The sequence below is a fragment of the Rosa chinensis genome, chromosome 1 (genome assembly GCF_002994745.2).
Source record: "Rosa chinensis cultivar Old Blush chromosome 1, RchiOBHm-V2, whole genome shotgun sequence".
NCBI classification, from domain to species: Eukaryota; Viridiplantae; Streptophyta; class Magnoliopsida; order Rosales; family Rosaceae; genus Rosa; species Rosa chinensis.
Window position 1 is genome coordinate 17,670,357 of NC_037088.1, and position 25,387 is coordinate 17,695,743.

At 38.0% G+C, this 25,387-nt stretch overlaps 3 protein-coding genes across 3 annotated transcripts; 2 read left to right on the forward strand and 1 right to left on the reverse strand.

The window, feature by feature from the left end:
* Window positions 1-119: 119 nt before the first annotated feature.
* On the forward strand, window positions 120-1,112 carry LOC112202670. Its single transcript, XM_024343674.1, has one exon. It carries the CDS (start codon window positions 120-122, stop codon window positions 1,110-1,112), a length of 993 nt encoding a protein of 330 aa, XP_024199442.1.
* A 993-nt stretch (window positions 1,113-2,105) lies between these two features.
* On the forward strand, window positions 2,106-3,170 carry LOC112202681. The gene has a single exon (XM_024343686.1). The coding sequence runs from the start codon at window positions 2,106-2,108 to the stop codon at window positions 3,168-3,170; it is 1,065 nt and encodes a 354-aa protein (XP_024199454.1).
* A 2,971-nt stretch (window positions 3,171-6,141) lies between these two features.
* Window positions 6,142-8,454, reverse strand: LOC112202695 (rust resistance kinase Lr10). The gene is made up of 2 exons (XM_024343706.2): window positions 7,702-8,454; window positions 6,142-7,205 (listed from the first exon to the last, which is right to left on the reverse strand). The coding sequence occupies exons 1-2, from the start codon at window positions 8,447-8,449 to the stop codon at window positions 6,142-6,144; spliced, it is 1,812 nt and encodes a 603-aa protein (XP_024199474.1). The 5' UTR covers window positions 8,450-8,454.
* Between the last annotated feature and the right edge of the window lie 16,933 nt (window positions 8,455-25,387).

Genomic DNA, 25,387 nt, shown 5'->3' on the forward strand with positions numbered 1-25,387 from the left:
GCCGTCGATCTCGCCTTCCCTGAGCTATCTCCGGCTTCTTGAAGGCATTGGTGGCGACTTCGGCATTTGTGTTCTCCGCCCTTCCACCGGGAAGCGGCGGAGTAAGAGATTTTCAGATGATGCAGCGGAAACGTACGAAGAATGGAGGCGATATTTCGTCTGACCTCGAAGCACTTCGCATGGAAGATCTTGATTCTTCCATTCAACCCACTCCAATTCAGCAAATTGATGCGAGCTTTGCGAGCAAGTTGAAAAACCCAGTCAATCGCTACAGCAAGACCATGACGGAGGACTTTGAATTCACTAATGAGGATTGCTCCTACACTCAAGGCAAACATGGCCAAAATGTCTCGTTCTCTGAGAAGGTACACAATAAACTTGACTTTGATTGGCGGTGTGCTGTTGTTGTTAAGCTCATGGGTAAACCAAACTCTACGAATACTTTCGATTTCATGTTGAAAGGGTTAAGAAGGAAATGGCAAGTCAAAGGGGGTTGGCACCTCATTGATCTTCCTAATGACTTTTTCATTGTCAAATTCAATTTGGAAGAAGATATGAATAGTGTGTTGTGTGGTGGACCTTGGATTTTGGCTAGTCAAACCTTGATTGTTAGAAAGTGGAGACCTGATTTTGATCCTTTGAATGAGTTTATTGGGAAAATGGCTTTATGGGTCCGAATCTGTGGCTTGCCTGTCAAATTCTTTAAGGATTATACTGTGGCTAAAATTGGCAGAATTCTAGGAGATGTTGTTAAGGTTGATCAAGTTACTATTGGCCAAGCTAGAGGTAAATTTGCCAGAGTCTGTATTGAAGTTGATCTTAGCAAACCCCTGCGTCCTTTTGTTGAGGTGGAATCTGTTGCCTACCATGTTGTTTATGAAGGAATCTCTATGATCTGTTTTGAATGTGGTTGTTTTGGTCATGCTAAGGACAAGTGCCCAACTCTGCACACTGAACCAAGTGTTAACTCTCAAGATCAGGATGCCGGTAGTAACACCAATGAACAGGCAATGGTGCCTAAAGCAACTTCTGATTCTCAACAGGACATGGACACTTCCCAAGCTCATTCTATTCTCAAGGAGGACATGGGGCCATGGGGCCATGGATGCTAATGAATTACAGGAATAAGAGGAGAACCAATGATAGTGGGGGAGCAAAGATAAATATCAATAAGGGTTCTCGATTTACTGTGCTACAAGATGAGGAGGAACTGCCTTCTCATGAACCTGAGACTATTGTTGATAATGCAACCAAACCTTTAACCCCTCCCATTGTGAAATTGTGGACTAGCTTCCAGGATAAGAAGAAGAATTTCAACAAGCCAAGTGCTGCTAAAGCTGGTGCCAATTCAGCAACCAATGATATTGGTATTGGTACCTCATCCTCGGGGACCTTGAAAACTATGGCAGGAGTTCCAATGAAAGATGTGTCCAACAATGTTGACAGTTGTAATACTTGAAAATCTGCTTTCCAATACCAAAGGAAATCCAAAGGTACCACTTCTTCCACTACTAAACATCAGCCTCATGTGTTCAAGAAGCTTTCCTTCGAGAATGTGGATGCTAATGGTTTTGGTAAGGGAATTTCTGCTATCTTTGGCCACTGTCCCCCTGAGGATAATATAGCTGGTAATGACATCCAAAATTCCAATAACCTTGTTTCTGAGTGTTTTATCGAGAAGATCTTTGCTGACAATAGCATTCTGACCAATGATGATAACCTGCCTTCCCAAGTTGGGGATGGTATGGTTGATGCCTAATCTGGGTTTCCACCCATCTCCTCCTAACTAATTTTATGGATAACAACATCCTTTTTTGGAATGCTCGTGGAGCTAGGAGTGAGAAATTCAGGTCCTCAATTCAGGACTTAGTGAAAATGCACAATGTTGATTTATTGTTTGTTTGTGAGCCTCGTATCCAATTTGAGGGGGCAAGGAAATACTTACTTTCTCTTGGTTTCACTGACTATAAAGTGATGGAAGCCAATGGTTTTTCTGGTGGCCTTTGGTTACTTTGGAACAGAAACAAGTTTACTATTGATATTATTGATACTACTTTTCAATCCATTTCTGTGCGAGTTGGTTGGAATGGTTCTCTCAAAGCTGGATGTTAACTGGCATATATGCTAGCCCTTGTAATACTTCTAGAAGCAATTTGTGGAGTTACTTGGATAACCTGGCTAATCGAGTTAAGCTTCCTGGGTTGATTGTGGGAGATTTTAATGAACTATTGTCCTATTCTGATAAGATTGGTGGATCTCAGCACTACAGATTTGGTGGTATGCAAGATTGGGTGTGTAGGAATGGTTTAATTGATATGGGATACCAAGGTGCTGATTATACTTGGAAAAATAACTTTGTAAAAGAAAGACTTGATCGAGGTTTTTGTTCCTGTGATTGGAGGCTCCTCTTTCCTGATGCTTGTATTATGCATTTGGCTAGAATGAAATCTGATCATTGTCCTATTCTTGTCAAACACAACCACAGCAGTAGGACCACCAGAAGAAATTCTCCTTTCAGGTTTCATGCTATGTGGATGCAGCATGAGAGCTATATGGATATGGTTAATGAAACTTGGAACAACTGCTCTGGTGATTTACAGGTTAAAACTACTACTCTTGCCCATTCTCTCAGCATTTGGAATAAAGAAGTGTTTGGTAATATTTTCAAGCAGAAGAGGATTCTTTTGGCTAGAATCTGTGGGATCCAAAGGAGCTTGGGAAGACAAAATATTCCTTTTCTTCTAAACCTTGAGAAGGATCTGATCTCTCAATATGAGCAAATTCGAGATGCTGAAGCCCTTTTTTGGCGACAAAAGTCTAGAGATAAGTGGCTTTGTGAGGGGGATAGAAATACAAAATTCTTCCACTTAACTACAATGATAAGGAGGAGAAGGAATAAGATTGATGGCCTCTTTGATGCTTCTGGAGTTTGGACAGATAACCCTGCTGCTATGAAGCAAATTGCTGCTGATTTTTTCAAGAATTTATTTACTGTAGTAGTTGATCATGAATTGAGATTCCACATCCCTTGGCTATTCCCTGACATTGATACTAATAATTTTCAACGGATGAATCGACCTATTTCTGATCAAGATGTGCATGATGCTTTGTTTAGGATTGGCAGGCTAAAAGCCCCTGCAGTTGACGGTTTTCCTGCTTTGTTCTATTAGCAACATTGGTCTCTTTGTTCCGCTGAGATCATCAACGTTATTAAGACTGCCTTCCATACTGGTAAAATTCCTTCTGGCCTTAATCATACCTTGATTGCTTTGGTTCCAAAAACGCAAGCACCTCAGCACATGCATTTGTTTAGACCAATTAGCTTATGTTGTACTGTTTACAAGATAATTTCTAAAATTATTGTTGGAAGAATCAGACCTATGCTTGGGAAATGGATAAGTCCGAATCAGGTGAGCTTTGTTCCTTGTAGGCATATATCTGATAACATCATGATTGCTCAGGAAATCCTGCATAAGTGCAAAAATTCTAAAGGGGCTAAAGGCTTTATGACCTGGAAGATTGATCTATCCAAAGCCTATGACAAGCTTAGTTGGTCTTTCATTGAGCAGGTACTGTATGAAATTAACATCCCTGACCTGCTTGTTAAGCTCATTATGAGTTGTGTTTCTAGTGCTATCTATCAAATCATTGTTAATGGGTAGCTCTCTGATTCTTTCAGTGGTGGGAGAGGTATTAGGTAGGGTGATCCTCTGTCTCCATATCTTTTTGTGCTTTGCATGGAAAAGTTATCTCACTTGATTAGATCTACTGTAGAAGTCTAACACTGGAAACCGATTAAATCCTCTCAATCTGGACCTTTTGTGTCTCACTTATTTTTTGCTGATGATCTGATCTTATTTGCTGAAGCTAGCACTAAACAGGCTATGATCTTAAAGAAGTGCATGGATATCTTTTGTGGTCTCTCCGGCCAATCTGTCAACTTCGATAAGTCATTGGTTTATTGCTCTCCAAATATAAAGAGTGACGTTTCTAAGGCTATTAGTAAGATTTGTGGCTCCCCTCTTACTGATGACCTTGGTGTTTATCTTGGTATGCCTTTGATCCATTCCAGAGTTACTAAAAATACCTATGCAGGGATTGTTGATAAAGTGCAAGCTAGGTTGGCTAGTTGGAAGGGTAAAGCTTTGAATATGGCTGGTCCTTTGACTCTCATTCAAGCTGTTAACTCCTCAATTCCTATTTATGCAATGCAAACAGCCAAGCTTCCTGTGCAGATTTGTGATAAACTGGACAAGCTCAATCGAGATTTCTTATGGGGTGATACTGAGCAAAAAAGGAAGGTACATCTTACTAGTTGGGACTTGGTGTGGAGACCTAAGTGTAATGGTGGATTGGGAATTAAGAAGACAGCTGATATGAACAAAGCTATGCTTGCAGAGGCCAGTTGGAGAGTGACTCAAAATGATCAGGGATTATGGAACAAGATTTATAAAGCTAAGTATCTTCATTCTGAATCTATTGTGCATGAGAATTTCAAAAAAACTCTCAACTGCTCCAATAGTTGGTCTGGAATTGTGTATGGTGCTAATCTTTTAAGGAAAGGGCTCTTTTGGAGAATTGGAAATGGTGCTTCTACCAAATTCTGGTCTGATAAGTGGTCTCCTTGTGGTGTTCTAAGTAATTCTGCTCTAAACTTTACTCATATTGATATGAATGCTACTGTGAATGAATTTTGGATCAATAATGAGTGGACTCTGCCTATGTTGTATGATAATCTTCCTACTGAGACTGTTGATAAAATTGCTGTTATTCCCTTTGCTAATAATAATATGCCTGATCAGCTCATATGGGGTGGCACTTCCTCGGGTACTTTTTCTGTGAAGTCTGCTTACAAGCTTCTTTGTGATGACCAAGATAACCAAAATCAGTTATGGAGCAAGATTTGGTCCCTTCCTATTCCTCCAAAGCTCAAGATTTTTCTGTGGTCCTTTGTCTCAAGCAAGCTCTTAACTAATGAGCAACGTTTTAAAAGAAGACTCACAAGCAACTCATCTTGTCAATTCTGTGCCAATACTGAAGAAACTATGTTGCATCTTTTTCGGGACTGCACTAAAGCTAAACAGGTATGGCATTCCTTTGCTATACCTACAAATATGTTAGCCACCTTCACTTTAAATTGGAAGGACTGGATTCTGGCTAATTTGTTGCAAAAGGGTTATTATATGAGAAATTTGAACTGGAATATTTTCTTCATTTTTTGCTGCTGGTTCTTGTAGAAATGGAGATGTAATTCCATTTTTGATTCTACTTTTCACTATCCCTACAATCCTCCTGAAGTTGTGTTTAGATATGCTGAGGAATGGACTAGGGCTACTGCTAAGCCTAACATAGTGCAAAATAAGGTTGTTGAAATGCTCTCTTGGACTAAGCCTGCTATTGGTGCACATAAACTTAATGTTGATGGTTCACGAACGAGTAATGGTGCTATTGGAGCTGGGGGACTTATTAGGGATGATGCTGGCTGTTGGTGTGGTGGCTTTATGGTTTGCATTGGTCCTGGTGATGTCCTTCAAGCTGAGGCTTGGGGCCTTTTTCATGGTCTCCAGTTGGGTTTGAGCCTAAGCATTATGAAGTTAGAAGTGGAATCTGACTCTGCTGTATTGGTGAATCTCATGAATAGTGACAATATTGAGCTACATCCTTTGGGAACCTTGATTATAAATTGCAGGAAGATTATGAATGAGTTTGAGTCTGTTCAACTCCAGCACATTCATCGCGAGCGCAATGTGGCTGCTGATCTTTTGGCTAAGAATAGTACTCTTCATGCTAAAGGAATATGCACCCTTCATGATCCTCCAGCCTTGATCACTGAAGTACTTTTAGATGATATTATTGGAGCTCCTAGAGCTAGGAGTTTCAATGCCAGCGATGCTGACTAGTTTTCTCTTGTTTCCTTTGTTTTCTGGGCTGTTTGCCCCTTTTGGAACAAAAAAAGTAAAGTAGTACAAGAAGTGTATATGAGGAGCATGGCAGAACACTTATTAATTACTGCATGATAGGAAATGCCTGCTCCATTGTGAATACAAATATTAACTAGTACATCACTTCCTTTAATTTGGATATGGAGCTTCATTTTTCAATGGCAGTGATGATGACAAAGTTGTTTCGGAATCATCCTCATCATCCTACTGGCATGTCTTGTGGATATAGGAAAGGTTTGGGAGGCATTTGAATGAATTCAACTTCTCCTTCAAGCATCTCTACTACTCTGTTCATCGAATTAGGACGGTCACTAGGCTTCATTTGTATACACCACAATGCTACCATGAGCATTTTCTTTGTTAGTTTCTTTTCCTCGTCCGTGGCATCTTCAATTTCCACCTCCTTTTCTTCATTGAACTGGTTATACACCCAAGAAGGAAAGTAAATTTGGCTCGTATTGACCGCATTTGAATTCAAGTTCTTTCTTTTCCCTGCTATTTCCATCAACAACATTCCAAAACTATAGATATCAGCTTTGTTTGACACACCTCCAATATTCTTGTAAAAAAATTCTGGAGCTATGTATCCGAAGGTTCCTCTTACTGCGGTCAAAATTAAACTGCTTTCATCTGATCGGCATAATCTTGCCAGACCGAAGTCTGAAATCTTGGGAACAAACTTCTCGTCAAGAAGAATGTTGTGTGGCTTGATATCGAAATGCAAAATTTTCATATCACATCCTTGATGCAGATAATCAATACCACGAGCCACTCCTAGGGAAATTTCAAATGCTTCCTTGCAACTTAAGGAGATGATTCCTTCCTTAGGAAATATGTGTTTATCAAGAGACCCTTTTGACATGTACTCGTATATAAGAGCACGCTTTGATCCCTCAGCACAATAGCCAATTAGTCGCACCACATTTACATGATGAATTCTTCCAATGGTAGCAACTTCATTCATAAAATCTTGCCCATTAGTTTTGGAATTTCCCAACATCTTAACAGCAACAAGGTGACCGCTCCGAAGCTTTCCTTTATACACAGAGCCATAACCTCCTTCCCCCAATTTATCCTTAAATCCTTTGGTAATCTTCTTGATGTTGGAGTAGGAGTACCGTATAGGCATGAGGTTGTTGTGACTTTGTAAGAATTCTTCAATAACGTTATACATTGATAAATGTCGTCTTTTCAACTTTAAGATTAAAAGGACGACCACACATGGAGTTCCGAATATCACTTTTGTTGGAGTCCACAAAACCACTGTAAAGGAAATAAAAACTAGTCATAAAAATGATTTTTAAGGTGCTAGTAACTATTGCTAAAGATCAACTATTCGAACCCGTATGACTTTGTATCGATCTGTTGGAAAGATTATGGTCTGAAATTAAGATGTACAAATCAAGGTTGGTTGTGCAGAAAGAAATGAGAGAGAGCACCTGCAGCTAGAATGACACGAGCTGACACTGCGAGAAAGAGAGAGAAGAGTTGATAAGGAACACTAAAGTCAAGTATTCTTCAACAAGAGAAGTTATTCTGAGAATTGATAATTGAAGATGGTCTGAAAACAATAAGATTGAGATAGTCGTCACCTTCTAGATAGTACACAATATCTTTGAAATAAAAGCCTGCGTCATAAAAGACAACAATATATAATATCAAGCTATAAACTCTCTGAAAAAGTAAGTGGCAAATAAAGAAGTGTGGATAAGTAGTCAAGCTTGCGATGATAGCAGAAAAAAATCTTTGATATCCTTACCTGCAGAACAATAAACTTCGTTGGTATCACCCTCGATATAGCAATAATCACCTGATCGGCCGTAGCTCTGCACCCATGAAAGTTCAAAACCATAGAGCAGCTCGTTGTGGATGTCTATGTAGGAACTGTTCGTGTCCTTTGTCCCAATCGACGATGATGTCAAGACCATCAGCTCTATGAGACATGAATCCCACAAATCCGAGACACTTAAGCCTCCAGTGATAACAAAAGAATGCCCACTCGTTGCATTAATGCAAGGAGCAGTATCCATATAGAGATACGAATTCACCGGCCGAGTTTCACAGGTCATGAAGATTATAGGCTTTGACAGTTCCAACGTCGTGTACCCCCAATAATCGGTACCTTTCAACGTATGAATGTCGTATGGATCCTCATCACTGAAGTTATAGCTGGCCAACGAATTACGAGGGATTGAAGAGCAGTTACCCTTCCGAACATTGGCATCCACAACTTGGATTGTGTAGTTTCCATAATTGATGGCAAGCACATAGTATTTTCCTGAATACGAGTGTAATACAGTGACATTGTTCTCACAAGACAGGGAATACCTTTGGTCACCACACTTCTTTGGATCATCATTGAGTCGGAAAGGGTAACTTATGTTGTGGATGTCGCCGCAGGAAGAAGGCTCACAGTCATGATCATCCTTAGCGTGGGAAGCTACAGTGCACAAACCAAGAAGTAGAAGGACCAGTAGTGCTGGCATAGGTAGCCTTCCTGTGATCATGGGAAGATACAGAGATGATACAGGGGAGAAATATCTAGCTTTTATGCCTTCGTCAGTTCCACAAAAGCAGAGATGATATAGAGGAGGAGGCTGGAATGCACAGGCTGAAAGTTACAGCCAGTCAAACCAGTATACGTGGAGCAAGGATAAAATCAAACTTGGGGCATAGTGTAATTTCACACAAACGGACTGTTAGGTGCCTTTTGCAGAAACTTCCGCTTTTGCTCTGGTCGCATCACGAACTCTTGCATCGATCGTGCCTTTTGCTTGTTGCCTCGACGGAATACTGAATCCTGTGATTACTACTGAAAACAACAAATCGATGCCAAATAGATTTAAATCTTTGCGGACACCTTTAATCAGTTTTCATGCGGTTGCAAAAATTGCTTTGTGGTTATGGAGAAAAGGTTTGTTAACGAGGAGATGAATAGGCCAACGAGGAGGAGGAAGGAGTAGATGAATCTAAACTGGATTGTGGTGGCTAATCGCCAACGAGAAGAGTAGTAAAACATTTTTTTACCCTGTCATAGAATTGCCATAAAAGCCCCTCCATCTTAACATCGTTGGTTGCGCATCTTACAACCTGCGTATTCAACGTGGAAAAGAGAAGTAATGACTCAAAAGTGGGTCAAAGTCCCAATTTCATTTGGAAATTTGAGACATATCTCAACATCTCGGCTCCATTTTTATTGGCTACTTCAGATTTTGTGGATAGCAGAACTGAAAACATTATTCGTTTTACTGGTCAATATGGAAAGATAGGTCGAGCATTAGTCATAAGTCATAACTACTTGTAGAATACCGCAACCTGCCGACATTTTATTTGGGAGAGTTTCTATTGGGACCTCCAAATTTGCTCACTTGACCTCACTCTATTATGAATTATTAAATGACATACATAACCTACTATAAAATGACTATCAAGGACAATAATTATACCAATTCAATAATATTATATTTATTTTATATAGATTTTCCAATTCAATAATATTCGATTGTATTTCTTATTATTTTTCTTATCTATTTTCATTTTCCAATTTCACTACATAGTCATTAAAGTATTCATATATATTTAATAAGAATTAAAAATATGATTAAGATCATGTGACATAAAAATTAGGGTTGTCAATTCCGACACGACCCGATAACACGACTCGAAACTTGCACGAAATAAAGCGGGTTGAACCCACACTATTAAAAAGCGGGTTAGCCATGGGTCAACCCGCCATGACCCATTTAATAAATGGGTCGGCCACGAGTCAACCCGCCAATACGAAGTGAACCCGTATAACTTGATTATGCTATACTTTATCCTGAAATTTTAGACGTTGGGAGTATTTGATCATAAAATTAGACAATTTGAAATATTTTTCTTTATAATTATTGGATTTAATTATTTATGAATTATATATAATTATTTATATTCTTCGTCTTGTGGAGTATTTAGTGAATTTAATCAATATATGCATTTTTTTAGTTAAATTGGTCGCATTGTTAACTCTTAAATGAGTCATTTTGTCAAATACGACACAACCTATTTATTAAATGGGTTAAGCGGGTTGGAAACGGGTAACCCGTTTAATAAATGGGTTGGGTTTGAGTTTAAATTTTTGACACGATTATTAAATAGGTTGGGTTTGGGTTTGTATCTTGCGACACGACAAATACCTTGACCCGACACGAACCCAACCTGACACGACCCATTGACAGCCCTAATAAAAATGTATGATATATGTGTTGAACGCATATTAGTGAGAGAAAACAAAATAAATCCTCTTATGATTTATGACCTAAATCTAAGTCAATCCATTATATTTAAAAAAAAAAAACTAAAAATATTTAAATAATTAATCATGTGGTACAAAAAATACAGAAAAAAAACATTAAAAAACATGTGATTTTTTTTTTTGAGAATAAAAACAAATTTTTTTTTTTTGCACAGCTAAAATAGAAAAAAAAAATAGTTCATGGCATTTTCTTGATTAGACATTAATTTTTAAAACTCAAGTTTGATTAAGAAATGTATATTTAGTTAAGATTTATAGAGTGATTGAATCATTGAAATGACTAAATTTTTTATTTTAAAGATAATAATTTGTTTGCAAATTATATGAGTGAGGTTATTTGAGGAAGTTAATTTAGTGAGTAAATTTAGTATTTGAAAATTTGATAAGAGGTGTAAAAAGCATAGAGGTCAAGTGAGTAAATTCGGAGGTTCCAATAGAAAAACTCTTTATTTGGGTGCAAAAGATTTAATGACCTCGCGGTGTTTAACAAGTATAGCCTCTAGCGGTTCAAACAATTTAATGGTAAAAAATAAATAAAAGAAGAGTTTTTCTATTGGAACCTCCAAATTTGCTCACTTGACCTCTATGCTTTTTACACCTCTTATCAAATTTTCAAATACTAAATTTACTCACTAAACTTCCTCAAATAACCTCAATCATATAATTTGCAAACAAATTGTTATCTTTAAAATAAAAAAGTTAGTCATTTCAATGATTTAATCACTCTATAAATCTTAACTAAATATACATTTCTTAATCAAACTTGGGTTTCAAAAATTAATGTCTAATCAATAAGAAAATGCCATGAACTATTCTGTTTTTTTTTTATAATTTTTTTTTCTATTTTTGCTATGCAAAAAAAAAAATCTTTTTTTTTGTTCTAAAAAAAAAAAATCATTTGTTTTTAATGTTTTTTTTTTCTCTATTTTTTTGTACCACTAGGTCATAAATCATAAACTCACCAATATGCGTTCAACATATATATCATACATTTTTATGTCATATGATCTTAATCATATTTTTAATTCTTATTAAATATATATGAATGTTTTAATGAGTATGTAGTGAAATTGGAAAATGAAAATAGATAAGGAAAATAATAAGAAATACAATATAATATTATTGAATTGGAAAGTCTACATAAACTAAATATAATATTTTTTAGTATAATTATTGTCCTTAATAGTCATGTTATAGTAGGTTATATATGTCATTTAAAAATTAATAATAGAGTGAGATCAAGTGAGCAGATTTGGAGGTCCCAATAGAAACTTTCATAAAAGAATGAGAATGATCAGAGAGGTTGTGTTCAATCTTGTCTCGCAAAATCCTTCAATCTATCCATTTGTTTTATATAAAAGCCTCTAGGAACTTATACTCTACAGAATTTAGTTCCTAGAAACCTTGGTACTTGTAAACTTACTCTGGTGTGTTTGGTTTATCTTCGGTAGTGCAAAACACTAACACACACTAGTCTGTAGACTGAGCTTCTCATTTGCACACTTGTATTTTTTTGAGAATAACGAGACTTTTATTCAAAAGCTAACCAAATTACAAAACATGGGAATAACCGGTGGTGGACGAAAATTCCCCACTCTCCTCCCTAGAACCTGAACCAATTACGGGTCCGTCATTAACAATGACATCCATGAGCCAAGGAGGCCCAACCCCTAACCAACTACTACGCCCATTACCCCGGGCTACAACTCTTGCCACCATATGAGCCGCCATGTTAGCCGCCCTTGGAACATGATGAATATTGGGGATATCCAAAGCGGCCAAAATCTCTCTAATTCGCTCCACCAGGATACCCTCACTTGCAAGACATTCATCACTTCCGTTTACCATCCTCATAGCCTCCAAGCAATCTGTTTCAATTACCAAACCATTCCACCCCTGGTCCATAGCCCATTCAAGACCCCTCAATATAGAGGACAACTCAGCTGCACATGGACTTAATCTTCCAACAAGCCTCTCTCCCAATCCTGCCACAAAATTTCCTTCACTATCTCGGCATACAATACCAACACCCACTTGTTCACCATTAACAGCCACTGATGCATCACAGTTTAGTTTAACCCTTCCAATTGGTGGTGGAGCCCAAATCATATTTGCATAACCATCTCCATTATAGTCAATCACGTGACCCCCATTACCACGAAGCTTTACTTGCTTAATGCTCTCCCATATGGAAGCACCCATTTCATATACCACCAAAGGATCTTTTCCTTGCTCCCTATGATAAACAGCATTTCTTTCTTTCCAATTAACCCAAAGGAGAACAATTAAAAAACTAACCTCATCCACTGATAGTTTCCTTCTAGCATCTTCTAGAAACTCCATAAAGCTGCCCCATGCACCATAGCCCAACTTTGAGAAAAAACACACCTTTTCCAACACCGCAACACTCGACGGACACTGATATGTTGCGTGTAAAGGTGTTTCATAAGCTTGCTGGCATCTAGAGCACATAGGAACGTTCACAATGCGTCTTGTGTATAAAGAACTCATGCATGGCATAGTCCCCGTTGAACACCTCCAAATAAAATGCAACATCTTTGGAGGGAGTTTAAGTTTCCAGAGGTGACGCCAATAATCTGCGGCCACTGGTGCCGGATTCTGGTACTCTCTTCTCCCTCTTACATTCTTAAGAGCCAACCAATACCCACTCTTTACTGAGTACTTACCATGTCGATTTTGATTCCAGATTAATTGATCACGTCCACCCAGCCTCACTAATGGGATACGTAGAATAGCATCAACCTCCTGAGCCGTACCTATTTGCTCCAACTTGGATATATCCCATCCTCCTGAAACTTATATCAATTCTGACACCTTCATTGACATATTCACACCAGATTTATAAGTCACACCAAAACCATTCAAATCAGGTACCCACGGGTCAAGAAAGACTCTTATACCTTCGCCATTACCCACTCTCCATCTCAACCCTTGCTTCAATAATTCCCCACCCCAAACGATAGCCCGCCATATAGATGAAGGATTCTTCCCCACCTCAGCCTCAAGGAAACTGGATTTTGAAAAATACCAAGCCTTGAGCATTCTGCCAACTAGGGAGTCAGGATAACGTAATAGTCTCCATCCTTGTTTTGCCACAAGAGCTTTGTTAAATTGCTGGAACTCCCTAAAACCCAAACCACCTTCATTCTTACTCATACACATACGATCCCAACTCCTCCAATGAATTCCTCTACCACCTGGCTTGCTCCACCAAAACCGTGCTAAATGTTTATTTATCTCCTCACATGTACCAATTGGTAGCTGAAATATTACACACATAGTATATGTAGGAATTGCCTGCGCAACTGCTTTGATAAGGATCTCCCTGCCACCTTTGGATAAGATCTTGCCTTCCCAACCTTGAACTCGTTTCCAAACTTTATCCGCCACACCTCGAAATGTACGTTTCTTATCTCTCCCTGTAATTGTATGTAATCCTAGGTACCTTTCATGGCACGGTACCATCTTCATGTCAAGGATTTCACAACACTCCTCCTTCACCCCATATGACGTTCTCGGGCTAAAACTAACAGCAGATTTATCTGTATTAATTTTCTGCCCTGAAGCTAATTCATACAACCCAAAAACCTCCTTTAGCCGGATGCAATCCTCCTTCGAAGCATCACAGAAAAGTAAACTGTCATCTGTGAAAAACAAATGAGATATAGAAGGAGCTCCCCTCGCTATTGCAACACCATGTATCTGATTATCAGCCTCTGCTTTTCGTAATAAAGAAGAGAAGCCCTCAGCAACAATGATAAAGAGATATGGGGAAATCGGATCACCTTGCCTAAGTCCACGCTTAGGCCTCACCATCCCAAAAGGTTTGCCCTGGAGTAAAATAGAGTAAGTAACAGTTTGTATGCACTCCATAATAAGCTCCACAAATCTGCTAGGGAAACCCAACACCTCCATCATCTTTTTCAGAAAATTCCATTCCACTCTATCATAGGCTTTAGCCATGTCCAGCTTCAATGCCACCTTCTGTCTACTCTTCTTACCTCGCCTTTTCAGATTATGAATTACCTCAAAGGCCGCAATCACATTATCATGAATAGACCGGTTTGGTATAAATGCACTCTGGTAATCAGAAATAACATCCGGAAGCACCAACTTCAATCTATTAGCCAAAGTCTTCGACACCAACTTATATAACACATTACAGAGACTAATTGGTCTAAACTCCGTCACCTTCTTTGGACTTTCAACTTTTGGCTCCGCAATAGAACCTTGTCCATTTAGAAAATCCAAACATCTCGTTACCACCTCTGAACCCACAACAGACCAATACTTCTGATAGAAAATGGGAGGCATTCCATCCGGTCCCGGAGCCTTCGTAGCTCCCATTCCTTTGAGAGCCCTTTCCACTTCTGCCCTTGTAAAATTTTTTGAAAGCGAATCCACATGAGCTTCAGAAACTCTTACACTAATGGCCTGGAACATACTATCATTGAACTGCCCACCAGGAGAGGAAAACAATTGCCGAAAATAAGTTACAAACTCATATCCAATATCATGCGTAGTAGTTCTCCACCGATTATCTTCTCCCAATATACCCGAAATTTTATTGGTACGTCCCCTCTGCCTTGCATAGCTGTGGAAAAATTTAGTATTCCGATCCCCATGTTGGAGCCAATTAACCCTAGATCTTTGACACCACATAATTTCCTCCCTCTCCAACACTTTGTCTAAGTTAATTTCCACTTCCCTTCTCTTCTGCATGATTCCAGAGGAGGGTGATTGACGCTGCAAATCATCAAGTTCCTGTCTTATTTGCACACTTGTATTGGGGCAAATAAAGTCGGACATTTGAAATTTAATGACGAGCTGAATAATTAACGATACATCTGAAACCCAACGAGAAAACACTTGCAAACTTTGATGTACAGTGGAGTCGCAAAGGACTCGAGTGATTTTATATTATAGCAGTCTGTTGACGGCACTTGACGCTTGCAAACATCAACATATGGAAATTTCCAATCAGTTAGCAAGTTCTTGTGATCCTGGGAAGCAAATCTTGATCCAACAAGATAGCAAGCACATCATCAACTTAAGGATTGAAAAGAAACCAATCATTAAATATTTATGTTCAAATGCCTAAATAACGTAATTTCTCTGATTAAGAGCGTGAACTGTAACTCTTAAGATTGTATTCTAACAATACGCTAACAAGATAAGAAACATTGTAAACAAGAGAAGATCTCATATCTCATTGGCAAAAGCAAAAGCTTCATTACTCATTGCATCTTTCTTTACTAAGATCTTAGAATACATCAAAAACCTAACAAGTATAACAATCTAAAAAAAAAATTGTAATCGATACTTCTATCTTGATTCCGAATTCTTTAATAAAGTAGCTTCACGTTCCTGACGAATCGTTCCCTCTGAAAGAAGAAAAGCACAAGGATACAAGATGTAAGGATGCCAAAAGAAATCTACCAAGACAGAATAACAGATGCAATGCAATATTATCGAAAGTGGTTTTATTGGTTGTATTAAATTATGGATCACATTTGAGTATTAAAGGACTGATTCTATCGCATTGATAAGTGGGATTAGCAATAACTGAATAACATTACCAATCCAATAATAAACTTGTATGTACTTTGTGACTTCACATAAAGCATAGTGAAGGATGCCACAGCGTGACTTCATAGTTAATCAATAAGGGTGGATTCCCAACAGGTAAAATCAGAAACATAAACAGGGGGTTTCAGTTTAAGAAACTGCTATGTATATAGTGGAGTATGCATAGGATATACAGGCAGTTAGAAATCAGCCAAAACAAACAACATCACTATAAAACTTTAAACCAAGTGCTCTTAACAGATATTGCCAGAACATTTGTGTTGCAGTTGATTGAAATACGTATGTTCTACACAAATTGTTGTTTCTTGTACTAATAATGCTTACAATGTAATACTTAAAAGACTAGGCCTTAGTGTAACTGAAAACAGCAATGAATTTATCTCAGTTTTGCAGAGGACAGTTGCATTACTCCAGGGGGAGAATCCTAGCTAGCCCACCATTCATAGATCATATTCTTACCTTTGCATTGACAAAAGAAAAGGTAAGAATAGGTTCCCCTGGAGTAATGAATGAATTGAATTGAATCCCTAGTTTTTGTTTGTCAAAGTGGGCCTGTTTGTTCTATGTATCTATGATTGCTTATTAAATTGCCAAGGGAGACTGAAACCTACATACGTTGGAAGAGTACACAAAATAGTGAGCTCCTACATGAAACCATAACAACCAATGTACAGCAAGGAGAAAGGAGGGTACAGAGATGAGTGCACCTACAATTATGGCAATCAGATAAATACTGCTCCTTTAGGTTTAGATACTATGTCTTGACTACACGACTAACGGTACCTTTAGGCATGCAGGACCAGCGAAAATCCCACAAAATGGAAGGAGGGTACAGAGATGAGTGCACCTACTATTACGGCAATCAGATAAATACTGCTCCTTTAGGTTTAGATACTATGTCTTGACTACACGACTAAGGGTACCTTTAGGCATACAGGACCAGCAAAAATCCCACAAAATGGAAGGAGGCAACTACATTCTGTGAGCAACATTGCTTGGCCAAATGGACTTCACCAACCTTTTTGCATTTACAGTGTTTTTTACAACCTTACTTTCATCCAGATCAGATATCATTAAATTTCTAAATATGTGATCCAAGTTGCTGAGACAAGAACTTTCTCATGGTCAAAGCATTCTCTCTGGTTACTTTTTTTTCACAACTTTGTTTTACTATTGATATGAAGGAAGAAGCAGAACACCTAAGATGAATTAAATATTTAAAACTCTTTAAAGTTTTGTATGATTTCGTAGATGCATAAAGCCTAAGAGACAACTAGCCTAATGTCAGTCCTATCTTTAAGCACCTTGTGTAGAAATTTCAATAAGCTTCAGCATATTTTATGGTGAGTACAATATAAAAATAGAACCCCACCAGGTATAGGTAAAAAGACTGTGCAATCATTGAACTGAAAATCTTAGGATTTCCAAGTTTTCAAAAACATTGCATTAAAGACTAGAAATAATGCTAATTATGAACTAATTATGACATGAGAAAGGTACAAGCAACTGATTTACATGTAGCGCCACCAGTAAGACAAACATTTAATGTTTCAATCAGTACCATAACTTCATACACATACAGTAAACCAGAATCACGCATTATGTTAAACTTCATTATGAGTTGTATCCTGTTCAAAATGGTCTAATACGTTTTTAGTTTTTACAATCAATCTGGTCACCGTTCAACCTAAAGAAATTTTTCTAGTGCTATTATTACCAGCTTTCAAGAAAATGAATAAACAAACAAATAAATAAAAGAACAAGATTTCTAAACAAATCAAAAGAAGGCCTACCATGATGGTGACACAATATGAATCAGTCCATAAAATCAGTTCTATTTTATGCTTCCAAGTGACAAAGCCGGCTGGCCATAGTAAGTACAAAAGAATGCCTGATATGGTATACTACAACCAGGGGAGGAGGCAGATGTGCACTAGAGTACGCAGCTGCACATCCTGGAACCTAGTTTATTTAATAGAGAAAATTTCGCAAACAGTACACCAAGTAAAGACCACTAATAATTCTTATACACAAAGTTTCAAACCAAACATTTCTATACACGAAATCTGAACTTGACCAACTATAAGTACACGACATCAATTTTTGACACTAAAATGTCCATTATGCCCTCAATTCATTTTTTTTTAATAATTTTTTTTTTTGTTATTTTTTTTTCCTTCGTTTTTATCTCTTTCTTCTTCCTTCTTCCGGGCTCACTCCCTCGCTTCCAACACCGCCCTTGCGAGGTGAGTTTCTCCCGCCGCTGCCGCTCCGCCTCCACGTGGTTGAGCGGCGTGTCTCGGCCCAGCCCGGGTTTCAGGCCCTGTTTCTTCGGTGCTCTTTTCATCTGGCAGTCGGAATCTGCGAAGTCCGGGTTTGGGTTTGGAGCTCCGTTCTTCTTCTTGCTAGAACTAAAAACATGTTTCTTGTCGTCATTGTACGAGCTGTGATCCTCTTCCTGCATGCCGACAATGATGCCGATGTCAAAAATGGAGAAGTTCCGGTTGATGAACTCGAGCGGTCTTGTTTTCGAGTCGGGCTGATCCGACCCGAACAACGACTTGGCTTGCTGGATCAACCCCCAGTTCTCTCTGATCAAACCGGAGGAACCCATTTCAAGAACACTGTCGGAAGTTGGGATGCAGATCAAGGTCTCGATCTCGTGGATTTGGGCTTCTTTGGCTCTCTCGCAGTTGTTGAACTGAAGCTCGTGGGCCCCGCTCAGCCAGATTGAGGTCCCGGAGCCGAAAGCCTTGCCGGGAATAGAGCCGTCCCCGACGGTGAAAGATCGAATGAGGGAGTGAGCCCGGAAGAAGGAAGAAGAAAGAGATAAAAACGAAGGAAAAAAAATAACAAAAAAAAAATTATTAAAGAAAGAAGAACTCAGGGCATAATGGACATTTTGGTATCAAAAATTGACGTCGTGTACTTAGTGGGTCGGGTTTCAGATTTCGTGTACCGAAATGTTTGGTTTGAAACTTTGTGTATAAGAATTATTAATGGCCTTTATTTGGTGTACTGTTTGCAAAATTTTCCCTATTTAATATGTATATATGCAATCCCACCTTCAGAACTTTTTATTCTGGTCCATGCATCCTTCCTAATCAAAGTACTTATCTTCTATTAGAGCAAGTGCACTGGTTTCACCTTGACTGGTCATAGTCAAGAAAACGCTGACGTGGTGACTGGCCATGGTAGAAACAGGTTTGCAGCGGAGGATTCTTGCCCGGGCAAACTCCACCCCTTCATGACTACAGCCAAAGAAATAGTCATGGAATTGACTATTTCCATGACCGATCAAGGAAGGAAGGCCACACAAGCCCAGCCTTCACGTGGGTGACGTGAGCACCTGTTTTGCTGCCGAAGACGCGCCCGGATGAGGAAGTGGACGCCACCATGATGACGCGTGGCGCCGCAACGTGATGGAAGGGAGAGATGGGGCCGGCATGCCACGTGGAATCCAACCGTTGGTTCTATTTGAAATCTGATCCCAACGGTCATGAAATCTCAGCCATTTATTTCAATTAAATGGGAAATCCTACGGCTGAGGATTAACATGTATATATATATGTTTGAATTGTAGTCCCAACGGTCATGAAATCTCAGCCCTTCATTTCAATTAAATGGGCAATCCTACGGCTTACAATTAACATGTATATATATATGTTTGTAACGTTAATAAACGGTAACTAAAAAATTTTAAAAATTCTAAACATTTCTATATAAATACCTACCATTTATTTTACAACTCACACCAAAAAATTTATCTTTCATAGTAACCCAATTTTGTGCTTCCTCCTCTTCATATAGCTCTCATCTTCCAAATTTATTTATATCCAATATGGCTGAAGAAAGGGGAAACACAGGTCCAGTGGCCGGACAAGAGGGAGATCAAAATGAAGATGATAATATTCAAGACAAAAGGAGATGGACGGATGAGGAAGATGTTCAATTGTGCAAGTCTTGGAAAATTGTTGGGCAAGATCCGGCTGTGGGCACAAATCAGAAAAACAACGACTTATGGATGCGTGTGAGGCGACACTTTGTCGCAAATTGGCCCCAAAGCCGATCAGCTTCCTCTTTGCAAGGAAGGTGGAAAATTTTGAAGGTTGAACTCTTTGAGTGGCATTGTGCATTAAGGCAAGCGAAAAATTGGTACAAGAGCGGTTCGAATGCGGTTGATGAGGTATGAATTTTTTGATAAATCATTTAATTTGTTGATACATTAAATTAAAATATTACATGATAAATAATGTAGTTGATAAATAATGATGTAATTACAACGATGTTTATATTTGTACTAATTGATTTTTATTGTAAAACAGGATAGATACTTTTTTATTAAAATTATGACCTTTATATTTGTTGATAAATCTTATTGATACATTATAGTAAAAGATGGCTTGATAAATAATGTAGTAATTATGATATCGTTTTAATTGTAGTAATTGTTTTTCGTTATAATTAAAATATGTCTTCATTAAAATTATGACCTTTATATTTGTTGATAAATCTTATTGATACATTATAGTAAAATATGTCTTGATAAATAATGTAGTAATTATAATATCATTTTAATTGTAGTAATTGTTTTTCGTTATAATTAAAATATGTCTTCATTAAAATTATGACCTTTATATTTGTTGATAAATCTTATTGATACATTATAGTAAAATATGTCTTGATAAATAATGTAGTAATTATAATATCGTTTTAATTGTAGTAATTGTTTTTCGTTATAATTAAAATATGTCTTCATTAAAATTATGACCTTTATATTTGTTGATAAATCTTATTGATACATTATAGTAAAATATGTCTTGATAAATAATGTAGTAATTATAATATCGTTTTAATTGTAGTAATTATTTTTCGTTATAATTAAAATATGTCTTCATTAAAATTATGACCTTTATATTTGTTGATAAATCTTATTGATACATTATAGTAAAATATGTCTTGATAAATAATGTAGTAATTATAATATCGTTTTAATTGTAGTAATTGTTTTTATTTATTTCGTAGCGAGATGAAGCACATAAATTGTGGCATGCCGGGATGAAGAGAAAAAAGAAGCCAAAAAAACACAATTTTCAGAGTTTTGCTAGTTACGCTGTTGTGGAGGGTTTTCAACAATTTAAAGACATTCCTAGTCATACATATGGAGGAACATCAAATGAAGGAAATCAACATACGCCTACACAACCAATTCCTGGAAATTCTCCCATCAACTTGGACATGGATGTAGATGAGGTAATTGCAGGTGAAACTGCAAAATCCCAATGTGAGGCCTCAAGGAAGGAAGGCTGCCAAAGAAGCAATACGGAAAGGAAAGAAGGCAACGAAAGATCAAAGTCCTTTGTCAAACAGTCTCGAGAGTATAGCGAACAACCAAATAGAGGCAACCAAGGGCAAGAAAAAACTCGATGACGAATTCGCTCGAAGTCTCCAAGAGGAAGAGAAAAGAGCATGTATCCTCTTGCAAATCGAAATACGAAAAGAGCAACTCCTATTTCAAGAAAGGCAAGATCGAATTAAAGAGAGGGAAGAGCGTATTATGGAGATTGATACAAGTAAAATGACGCCAAATAAAAAGCGTTATTGGTCAAGAAAACAAAAGAAGATAGCAGAGAAAGAAGATCTTGACTAGCAGCCTCCACCTTCTATGGGTGGATACTATCCGCAACCAAATTTTGGTGGTGCATACCCACAACCTCCTTACCCCGGTGCATACCCACAACCACCTTACCCCGGTGCATACCCATAACCACCTTACCCCGATGGATTCGCACAACCTCCCTTAATCGGTGGATTCCCACCACCTCCCTTCACCGGTGGATTCCCACAACCCTCTGCTTCTATGGGTGGATTCCCACAACCCTCTGCTTCTATGGGTGGATACTATCCGCAACCACCTTACCCCGGGGGATATCCTACACAACCACAATTTTCACCTTTCTCTACGGATGATTCTACCAACCCTAACCCTCATGATGACCATTCAAACGCAAATTGGATGTCTAGAGAAGATGAGGATTATGATTATGATTTGAATAATTAGTTGATTATGCATGTTGTTAATTGTATTGTACTTATTCACAGTTTTTCATTTATGTAAGCTACTATTTAATGAAATAAAAGTTGTATTTTAAAATTCCTATTATTAAAGCACATTCCTCTTATCAAAATCATAGCACCTAATAAACATAATACAAACCAAATAAAATTGCATAATTATGACATTAATTATCCATAAATCCATGTTAGTAGCATCAAATATATTTTATTTAAAAAAAAAAAAAAAAACCCCAAAAAAATGAACAATGAACAGTAAACATGAACAGTGCAGATTTCAGACTAAAACCTCAGTGAAATTGGTGAACAGTAATGTATGAACAGTGCCCCCGCGATGAACAGTCTTGACCGGTCAAGAAAAACAACGGGTGCTAACCCATGTCCAGTGGCAGTGAACAGTATCTTGACTGGTCGAATTCTTGACTTCTCGACCTTGACATTTCTTGACTACGGGTGAACTTGCTCTTAGTCTTTATAGTTTAAGTCAATATCACTACTCCACTTCAGTGTATCAATCAGACATAATTCAAAATTTTGGTTCTCTAAACTCAGTTTCCTGCCTTATCAATCATTGTGCCTAGTTAAGTACTCTACGCAATGGGTTCGCACCCCCAGGTATGGTTTCCTTGCTCTGCCACTGACTACAACAATAAATTGCACTTAATCCTTGCAAACAAATAATCATTTCTTAAACAGCAAGAATATCCAGAACTCTAAAGTTCAAGGGATATATTGTTACTGTTTGTATATAGAATAATGAAAAGCAATCTATTATATGCTCCAATCAGGTCAATCCATTTCTCAATATTTTACGAGTTTACTATGAGTAGTAATAAGATTAATTCCCATGTCATATGAGGATAACTTCCTAACTATGTCCCACAACCACTACCGCCCACGGGTGTGATTCACTTAATATATAATTTTAGTAAATACTTTTAATAGCTGCAAGATGGTGCAAAAACTGAAAGCTCTTCTTTTTTCGTTCCTCCCGCTTCCCGCTTACACCACAAAAAATCATTGTACAGTTTCTAGTACAGAATGGAGTTATATAACTTGAGTGATTTTCATATAGCCTACCAAGTTCTCGAAATCTTAGGAAGCCAATCTCTCTCAAACAAGACAGCATCAAGGCAAAAAAGAGATAGAAACTTTGCACCAACATCAATAGCAAAAAGATCTATACTACCATACACATTAGAACATTGATCCAGTGAAATACTGAGCTATTGAAGTTTGACGGGAACCAAGATGAAACATCCTCTCCTAAAGCCGAGAATATCTCTTCACTGTAATCATAAAGTAACTAGGCATCAATTTCAGAAGTCGCAACTTACAGTTTTCCCTATTGAAAAATTCTCAAATCATCTCTACAAAAGCAGTACAAACAGAGTGTAAAACAACACGGGATTTCATTTCGGCATTTTCATGTGATAAACTGGTTATTAATGCATTGAATGAAAGGAAAAGAAAGAAAGGAACTCAATTCGTACATCACATTAAAGAAATTTTGAATAAGATTACTCTCACTTGACGGCAACTGACAATGTTTCTCAGAGCCTAATTAATTACCATTTACCAGACACCTGAGATAATTTTCACATATACACTTGTATATAGTGATCTTCTCTTTGTTAAAGCACCCAATCAGCTTCATTTGTGAAACAGAATCCATATGGAGGAAGTGAGATTACGAGAGTCAATGGGGCGAGATATGGCCTTAATTTTGGATTACCCAAACCGGAATACAATCAATTACACAAAAAATCATAATGCACAAAACACAATTTCAATTGTATATCTACGGCATCGCAACTTTATCTCCAGCGCAGTTACCATTGACGAAGCTCCACAGCGTTTTGGGATTTCTCGCTAGCCCTAGGGCTTTATTTCCTTTCTGTTTGCTTCGCAAAACCCTCGCCTCTGTTCTCTAGAGGGACGTTTTTTTGGTTTTTTTTTGTTTTAATTTTCTGAAATTCTGAATTGGTCAAAGTTTGGGTTTCTCATTTTCTTTGTCATTCCCTCCGGTCCATTTTTCAGCCCGCAATTGGCAATTGTGTATGTGGCACGTGTGGATTTGGCCTCTCTGCTAGAACTATAATTTGCTTGGGTTTCAATATCAGCCATTCATTTTAAGTTAAGGGCTAACAAGTCGCCACCTCATTAAATGGGTATTTGGTAAATAAATTGAGATGTTTTCTGTTAATGCCGTTTGTCATCTCCTCTTTCCTTTTTCTTCTTCAGCTTTCTTTCTAGTCTCCTCTTGAACCATGAGTCCCCTGACAGAGTTCAGTTGAAGAAATCTCATATACCCATTCAAAAGGAAAGAGTTCCAACACCTCAGATTGGTGAGATCGTGATCCAATTCGAGGCACCCACGTCAGAACCATCATGAAATGCGGAACTCGGGCCAAGTGAGTATTGAATTTGGTGAAGGTCGAGTGGATTGGAAACTCAATATGGTATTAATTTTTGCTTTCCCATGTCGAGATGCACTCAGTTGAATGGAGTAAAGGAATTGTGGGTGTAGAAGAAACCTAGATTGCCGTTCGGGATTACAAGAAAAGAAGCAGATCGCTAAGAATTTGGAAGAAAACGGCAAGGGATTGAGTTAGTGACTTGTTGATATGGCATCATCTTGGCCTTAAATTTATATTTGACGGCTGTGAGTAAAATCCAAGCATATTATAGCATTTCATATTCTAGGAAAGAACTCACGTCTGGCACGTGTAGCGCGTGCGCGGGCAGTGACTTGGCGATGAACTGGTGCTGTGTATATTATGGGGAAATATAAAAACCAAAGGTGGGTGCACCAAAGATCAAGAACTGTCAATTTTTCAGTAACGCTTTTGTTGGGCTTGTTGTATAATGAGGTTTGAAGAAAGGAGTTGGGTGGACATGGCCTAACACAAGATGAACCGCTAAATAATGGAAAACTGCTAACTAATGTTCACCGGATGCGCAGAGGCATCACACAAGATGATTCATGTCCAATTTGCCAACGAGGTAGGGAATCTTTAACTCATTTCTTTTGAGATTGCCCTAGTGTGAAATATATTTGGAATGTTTTTCTATATTCCTGTTTCCATTGCTAATACCTTTGCTATGAACTGGAAGGAGTGGCTTTATGCTCACCTTCATTGTTCTAGTTATGTGGAATCCAGTATGATCACCATATGTCTTGTAACGGATACGCATGACTGAGAGAAGAGTTGCTTAGTACAAGTGTCAAAAAAAAATTATTTGTAAGTGTTCGTCATTGCCTAATAATGTAAAACTGATAGAGTTTTTCTAGTACACAGTCTCAAACCATGCTAGAGGAGATTGATAAGGCAATGCTTTGGATCAAAGGACGTCAAACCAAACAGAGGACATTTAAACATGATGCGATTAAGGACAAAGTTGATAAAATCGTATGTACGTACCTTATACTTATGTGCCTTTTGTCTCTAGCTCTTTGCACTGG